At 44.7% G+C, this 8,231-nt stretch overlaps 1 protein-coding gene across 2 annotated transcripts; it reads left to right on the top strand.

The window, feature by feature from the left end:
- Nucleotides 1-3,204: 3,204 nt before the first annotated feature.
- LOC117060466 (RNA-binding protein 3-like) lies at nucleotides 3,205-6,343 on the top strand. Of its 2 annotated transcripts, none has more exons than XM_033172697.1 (6): nucleotides 3,205-3,353; nucleotides 3,443-3,549; nucleotides 4,872-4,977; nucleotides 5,088-5,163; nucleotides 5,241-5,308; nucleotides 5,702-6,343. In XM_033172697.1, exons 1-5 carry the CDS (start codon nucleotides 3,251-3,253, stop codon nucleotides 5,305-5,307), a joined length of 459 nt encoding a protein of 152 aa, XP_033028588.1. In that variant the 5' UTR covers nucleotides 3,205-3,250; the 3' UTR covers nucleotide 5,308; nucleotides 5,702-6,343. The 2 variants fall into 2 exon arrangements, with proteins under 2 accessions (XP_033028588.1, XP_033028589.1); XM_033172698.1 differs by having other exon boundaries at nucleotides 5,244-5,308.
- Nucleotides 6,344-8,231: the final 1,888 nt, after the last annotated feature.

An 8,231-nucleotide genomic window follows, 5' to 3' on the forward strand; every position in this document is an offset into this window, starting at 1 on the left:
CATTGGATTCACTACTGGTCTTGTTCGTAGTGTTGTAAAAATCCTGCCAATTGCCAGACCATCTCTGTATTCCACAGCTTTACTAGGACTTCAAAATATGAGACAGCCATGCCAACTAGAAAACTCCCCAGAGCTCTCTGGAAACCAAGTGAATCCATGAGCGTACTGTACAAACTGCCACTTCATATACTTTAGTTGATTGAGATTTATTTTCCACTGTTGATAATCAGATGCTATAATAAGGCAATTGTTTTTTCTAAAAGGGAAACATTTTTCAAATCGAGGAAAGACAGGCTACTGCCACATAAATAAAACATGCTACAGCTTGAGAAGACCCTCTAGTAATGTGTAACAGTGTGGGCCAAGAGGCTCAAGCAGAATACGGTACATTTGCAGCACACAAAAGCATCCTTATTTTCTTTTTGTGACATGTTGCAGGGCAGTTATTTTATTACAAATTCCAGAAAGCTAGTGTGCCTGTTGCAACAGTCTTCCCATGCAAATTTACTCAGGAGCAAGTCCTATGTACAGTGGTATTTCTTCCTTGTGCAAGTTTTTTCAGGAACAGCAACACTGAATTCAGTGGAACTTGTTTCGGGGTAAACAGACATTAAGGTTTGGACTGCAGTCTGAGCACAAGGGAGCAAATTGCAGTCTAATGTGAAGTCCTCCAAGCAAACTGACAATGGAGCAGTGGCAGGAAGCCTGCAAGACTACCATGGCAACAGCCTCTTTTAAAAGGCAATGTCATAAATCTCATAGTATCAGGTTTCCTGCGTTAGGAATGAAAAGGTTGGTAATACTTTCTTGAGGTTAAGATGCACGAGGTAATGAATCTCAGTAGTAATGAGCTATCTGGGTCCCATTTGTAGGTGGTCCATTTAATTTAAGGTCGTGGGCAAAACCTAGAAATATGTAGGAATTTGCTCCCGAAAGCAATAGTTAAGAAATTATCTTTATAATGAACAGCTAATATGTCCACGGAATAGAGAGCAAGCTGTTGACGGCGGATGTTTCGGTGCTACCGAATATTGCAATTTCTGGTATCGCGGTCTTTATCCGTGGCTTTTCATTTTGAGTACAGACCGGACCGTTTGGCCTACGTCCACATATGCAGGAGAAGGGCGCTGCTGGCCTAGCAAACGGAGGTATTCAGAAGCCTGCGGGGGAAGCGTCTCAAGCCTCCTCGGAGCAGGAGCAAAGGGGTTGCGAAGGTGGAACCGCCTGCGCGCACCGAGGCCTCGCCCTTCGCGTCCCCTCAGCTCTGCTTGGCAGCACCCGCAAACTTGGGTATAATAATAATAATGATTTTATTAATGATTTATTTCCCGCTCATCTGGCTGGGTTTCCCCAGCCACTCTGGGCGGCTTCCAGAACATAAAAACATCGTAAAACGTCAAACATTAAAAATTTCCCGATAATATTGTCCACGGAGGCCTCGGCCATAAGAAACCTCTTTAGGGTCCCACATTATTTTCTCTGTTTTTCTTTCAAGGCGTCACAAATCCCGCCTTGCTTAAAAAAAAAACCGCGCGAGTCAAACGTCCCGCCCCTAACGGTCGGCGCTCTTCGTCTTCCTTCTTGCCCTTCTTCCTCCATGCCCGTAAAAAAGTCTTCCTTCAGAAATGGAGGAAACAAGAATGACCATTTCGCAAAGCGCAGCCGTGAAAACAGGCGCCCGCCTCAATTAACCCATAGCTCCCCCGCCCTACAATCCAGTCAGAACCGGAAGTGCAGGTCTCTATTATGTAGAATGGAGGAGGAGGCGGGAGCCTCGCGCGAGTGAACAAAGGCCCCGGATGCTGTACCACATCTCTTTTTGGAGGGAAAAAGTTGAACGAATCCCCGGATGTCGCAGCGACGACCTCTCCCGCGCCACAGACGCAACGCTCGTGCGTATTAAGCGCATGCGTAGTTTGCGCACTTACCCCTAGGAAGACGCGGCGTCCGTCACGTGATTGGTCGCGGTGGGCGGGACGGTATATAAGCGAAGCGCGGGCGGTGGCTCGGCCGCATTTTCAGCTGCTTGAGATCAGGAAGCTTCTCTTCGGTAAGGCGGAGTGGCGGTCTTGCGGGCTTCCTTTGTTGTTGGTGAAATGTACGGTGCGGGGGTGGGGTTTTCCGACGCTTCCGTTCAAACAAGTACGGCAGTAACGAGGTAACCGTGGTCGTTCCTCGGTAGCGACGACGTGAGGGGGTGGCAGTGGGGGCCGCGGCACCAAAGCGCACGCGCGTTTGGAGCAGCGTTCCGAATGCTGATGATGTGCGCATGCGACGCAGGAGCCCGGTTCCCCTCGCGCCGCGGGAGAGGGGAAAACTGCGGTCTGGCGTGGCGCGCGCGTTGGTTTTGGAACGAGGGGGGGGGGGCGGGGCGGACATGAGAAGAAGCAGAGCAAGGAAATGGCGGAGGGGGTCCCGGCGGGCGCGGGGGGCTAACTCGCGAGGCCATGCAGCGGCCTTCGTCGCCTGCCGCCATCTTTGTTCGTCCGGATTGCCCCTCTTTAAGCTGGGGGTGAACAAGATGGCGCTCGAGGCGGGGAAATGGAGGGCGGCCTCGAGGCGGGGAGGGAGAAGCTCCGTTTCCTTCTCCCTCGCGCCACCCCCACTTATCGCCTTCCGCTGAGTTTCCCTTCGGGAACGGGCAGTTGAAATAGAAACTGAGGCGGAGGCGTGGCTTAAGGCTTGCTCCTCTTTTTCGTCTTTTTTTTTTTAAAAAAAAAAGTCCCAACAGCAACCCTGAACTCGAAGCTTGTAGGTGCTTGAAGTGGGTCAGATTTAGCAACTGCTTCTGTGACGCGAAGGGCGGGGACGTATTTGCACGGCCCTGAGAAGCTTTCCTTTTCCGATTGGAAGTAATGCGCAACCACATGGAGTTTAACTAGGCGAGGATTGGGGTGGGTGGATGAGATGGGGACAGCATGAGTTATAAAACCTGCAACAGGTTTTCTTAGTGTTGTGGCACCACATGCAGGGTGACTTCTAAGGGGGGGAATTAAGCCACACTTGATGACTGAGTGAACATAGCAAGAGTACTGAAAATATTGGGACTGATACAGTGTTTCTGGAGGGTTGGGAGTTTAAATTATTCCTCACAGATAGGGACAGGTTGTTTGCCCCTGGATTTTGCTAACTTGCTCTACAATAAGCTTTGGTGGTTCCACAAATTATCGTAATGGAATTGTTCCAGTTTTGGACCTCTGATCCACAGTTGCGCGCATTCCTCTCTTTTAGACTCCTCCCTACCACCATTATGTCTTCTGAAGAAGGAAAGCTATTTGTTGGGGGGCTCAATTTTGACACCGATGAGCAAGGCCTGGAGCAGCATTTCAGCTCTTTTGGACCCATTTCTGAAGGTAAGCAAGTGTGATGTTAGGGATGGAGTTTTCCCCTGGGATCAACATAAAATTGGATAACTTCAGCCTCTTTTATTTTCTGTTTTTAGTTGTTGTGATAAAGGATAAAGAGACCCAGAGGTCAAGAGGCTTTGGCTTTATCACTTTTGCCAATCCTGAACATGCATCAGATGCCATGAGAGCCATGAATGGAGAGGTGAGTACTTCGTTGTGGTGTGATCTGTTGTCTGTTCTACTGCGTCCTGGCTGCTTTAATTACATGAAAAAACATAATAATAAAAAATCCTTCCAGTAGTACCTTACAGACCAACTAAGTTTGTTTTTGGTATGAGCTTTCATGTGCATGCACACTTCTTCAGATACACATGAGACGAACAAAAAAGTTTCCCAGGAAACATACTGCTTTGATTTTAGTTTTTATGAAATGCCTTTAATTAATCAAACTATTTTAGAAAATGGCCTTTTCTTGCTTGCACGTGTCAACCTAATAGTGGGGAGCTGTTGCAGTGTATGCACATGTTACCTAAATGCACATGTGGTGATTATGCTTCTGATTTAGTGTCAAAGTGAGCAGCTTTTTATGTCATAAACTGGTGAGACTGCTATATTGGTAATAGGCACAGACAAGGAACCTGTGACCCTCCAGATGCTGCTTCTACAGTATCAACATTTGACAATTGGCCATACTGCCTGGGATCTGCCTCTTCTTGGGGAGCTGGTTCCTGAATTCTTTCAGATGTATTGAAAGCTTATTGAGTGGCATTGCTAGTTCACATTTCCACTACCCTTTTTACTTTCAAACAACTTATTATTTATACTCCGCCCATCTGGCTGAGCTTCCCCAGCCACTCAGACAAGCTACTCTCTGATTATTTACCACCCACCTTTACAGGGTTTGCACCCAACAGGAGTCTCAGCAGCGGGACTGCTTTCTGTGATTCCATTTCTTAAGGCTACCAGAGGTTTTTCAGAATGCTATCTTTGGGAAATAATTTTTAAGTGGTTCAATTTGCTGTGCAAAGTGCAAGTTCCAGAATAGTTGCTTTTGCTTGTAGATCTTGTGTACAGTGGTACCTCGGATTACAGACGCTTCAGGTTACAGACTCCGCTAACCCAGAAATAGTACCTCGGGTTAAGAACTTTGCTTCAGGATGAGAACAGAAATCGCGTGGCGGCGGCGCAATGGGAGGCCCCATTAGCTAAAGTGGTACCTCAGGTTAAGAATAGTTCCAGGTTAAGAACGGACCTCCAGAACGGATTAAGTTCTTAACCCGAGATACCACTTTAATGCAAGGGGCAGATACCCAAACCTACACAGGTAGGGAACTTCAGAACACAATTTAGAAGTAAATCCACTGAACTCTACAGTATCTTAATAAGAGCAATAGTAATTGGTGAAAAGCCATGTTTCATTAACACTTGGTTATGTGCATATGAAAATTCATGTAAATAGTTGCTTTGATTGATCAACTAATTAGTTAAGTAATGGTCATAATTAAAGTACTTGTTCATTATCAGTCTGTAGATGGGCGCCAGATAAGAGTTGATCATGCAGGGAAGTCTTCCCGTGGATCTAGAGGTGGCTACTTTGGAGGCAGGGGGCGAGGCCGTGGGTATTCCAGAGGTGAGTATAAGGAGATTAAAACAAACGCTTGCATGCATTGGGGTAATGAAGTGGGTGGGATTGCTGGTGGCTTAGCTGTCACTGAAATGGCTTTTTTTCCCTCCTTGGAGGTGGTGGAGACAGAAGCTATGGTGGGCGATACGACAACAGAAGTGGAGGCTACAGCGGTTCCCGGGACTACGGCAGGTAATTGTGGTGATGTGCTCTCCTATAATGTTCAGTTTTAGGTGAGCAGATATAAAACACAAATGCTTTGTTTTCAGAAGTCAGGGAGGTTATAACGATCGCTACTCTTCAGGAGGCTCTTACAGAGACAACTATGACAACTGAGGTAAGTGGATTTTGGGAAGGGAGTGAAAATGCTGTCTTGCCAAAACGCTTGTGAACTATCAGTGTTCCGACTTTACACTGAATAACAGCAGTAACTACAGCTCCTTACTGAGTTGTCAGTATCAAAGATTTTTCTTTTCTTTTTTGTTTATCTGCCATTTGCTCAAATCTAAAACATTGCAGCCCTCAGTTCACATTACTGGTAAATAAGTTTTAAGTGCATGTTGGACCATAAAGAACTCTTAAATTCAAATTGCAAAGTTGTCAGAGTGCTAACTGGGGGAGGGCCTGAGATTCCTAGCATCACTAATCTAAAAAAGTCTAGGAGTGGTGAATTGCTGCAACATGTCCATATGCTTGTGCCTTTATGATTGTACCTGCTTCTTGTCCTCAGCTCACACCGAGTAAAAATCCTTCCTGAATCAAGATCGTCCTTCCAATGGCCGTATTTATAAAGATTTTTGGAGCTTCGCTGAATCTTGTTTAGTTACCTACTTGTATCTTCCCCCAAATAGCTTTTGTCACATGCAGCCTGAAAGCTTCCTCTACAAGATGGCCTGTTTAGACTTTGCTCAAGAGTTGGTTTTTTCAAGAGTGGTTTTTAAGCATTTTTGAAATCGGTTTTATTTGTCTCGCTTTATCCAAGGTTTCTTTTAACGTGACACATGGGGCCCTACAACTTTAAACAGCTGGAAGCTGAGCAAACCTCTTTTTTTTTTTTTGAATTAGTGCAATGCACTTGAGTTCAACTCTTAGCATAGTAAGGGAGGGCAACAAATGCAAACCACCTTGGTATTAGTAAAAGAATTAAATGATTCATGCTGGTTTAGTAAAAAGCTATTTTACTGTAAAAAGTAAATCCAGAAATCAAAACTGAACGCTTTTGAGAGGTTCTTGAAAATGTTTGTTTATATTGTCCTTTTTTTACTGGAAGAAACGTGCATAATTCAATTGACATTGTATTTGAAGTGGATAAGGAAGTTCCTGTACTGAGTTTTTGGCTTTACGAAGCCCATTAAAATCCCATCTGAAACAATTCTCTGCTCTTGACGTTTGACATCACATTGCACCGCACAACTTTGATAGCTTAGTGACGAGGAAGCAAAAGCATGTTGGGCCTCACCTAGGTAAATCCCGGGGTTGGTACCCAAGTAATAAATTTGATATACACTAATACTTAAGTGGTTGGTGTGAAATGGTGGAAACAGGAAATCTTCAACATGGGGAAGTGGAAACATCTGCCTGCTCCTTAAACTGGCTATAGGATTATTTTAGCATGACTTTAAGCTATAACTGTAGCATCTTGTTAGTCATGTTGTATCTGAATAATTTTGTATCTAAATGATAGATATTGCCCTAATTGCATCAACCAACACATGGTTCCCTAGAATGTTTATAGCTTTGCCAGTGCTATCCTGGGGAATGAGTGGGTAGTGGCTGGTGGCGGTGAAATACCTGTGGTCTTGTGTTTCAAACAAGGACCCCAGTGGAGTTCAGTACAGTATTACCTGCAAATCTTGGGCTTTCTTTCTTAGTCTTCAAACTGAATTATTTAGCTGAGCCTTTATTAGTGAAGGCAAATCATTTTTGGTTTGGAAGTCACTACTACAGAGGGACCAAAATACGGGGTACCAAGCCAAAACATGTGTGATGAAAAATCCTGTGCCCTATGCTTAAACCAGTTCAGTGTGAAAACCTAGAATGGGTTGGTTCTCCTTGCTACAATAGTAGTACACAGTATTGCTGTTGATAGAGAGGAAGACTTGGGAAGGACCTGCCTCCTTATACAAATGCTAAAGTAGGATAATGTGTCCTACTACAATTGGAAAATTTCAGCTGTCAGATGAGCTGGTGGAGAAGGACGTTTTTGAAACTGGGGGGCCTTGAGGCTTTGTTCAGGGTTAAGGCTGAACTGATATTGGGCCTAGATGGGCCTACCTGTAGTTAGCTCTGTCCTGTTCTTACACTGTGAGAATTCTCTGCTAGCGTGTGGAAGCCAGTGTCCTTGGAGACCCCGAAGTGTGTTGTGCCTCCTTCAGTGCGATCCATGTGAGACGAAAGCTGCTCTTGGCTAGTTCATTTGTGGAAATAGTCCTGTATTTCGAGGTAACTTTTTTGCTCATGTCTGCATCTTCCCTCCCACAGAGCTCCATTCTTGTGGCCACAGCAAACCACTGATTCTTATTTCTTTGACAAACATACTGGGCAAGTTTGGGGTCTCCTCAGACCCCACGAGAACTTTGACTGAATCTGCTCCTTTTTTTATCTGGGGTGGGAGGGACTATCTGGCTGTTGCGACTTGAGATTTGCTTTCAAAAACTTAGAGGGAAGGTAGTTGGCCAACCAGTACTTGGGTTCATCTAGCTGCATTTGCCGATTTGTCCAATATCTTGTAATTGTGCCTTGTGCTGACCTTGGACTGTTAATTGGGAAGACTTCCGATTGCAACATTGTTTGGGTGTGGGAGGCTTCTATTTTCCAATTCTTTTGGACAACTTTTCCAATTCTTTTGGACAAGAATCTAAAAGTGGGAGAAAAATCTGAACTTAATAACTTGGGGAATCTCCCAAGGGCTAGGTGAACAGCATCACCTAGGCTTGGAATATACTGTTAGAGACATGTATAATTGAATACAATGAGAATTTGAATGAACTTGTGTTAAGTGACACTGCCTTGTTTTTGACAGGTTAGAAGAGACGATGGTGGCTATTCTATCCTGAAAAAGTGTTGGCCACACTATCTTGCAAGAAGTGATTGAATGGAACAGGGACAACTCTTTGTATCCTGAACCTGAGCTACGAAGTAAACAGTTTCTCCCACATCAAAGTAAATTACATATTTTTCTTTGCTTTCATATTCAGTAGTTTAAGAATGGCTATGTGTTGTTGTGCCATTAAATTGCGGCTATGGTACAAATTGATTTT

This window comes from Lacerta agilis, chromosome 16 (assembly GCF_009819535.1).
Source record: "Lacerta agilis isolate rLacAgi1 chromosome 16, rLacAgi1.pri, whole genome shotgun sequence".
Classification (NCBI taxonomy): domain Eukaryota; kingdom Metazoa; phylum Chordata; class Lepidosauria; order Squamata; family Lacertidae; genus Lacerta; species Lacerta agilis.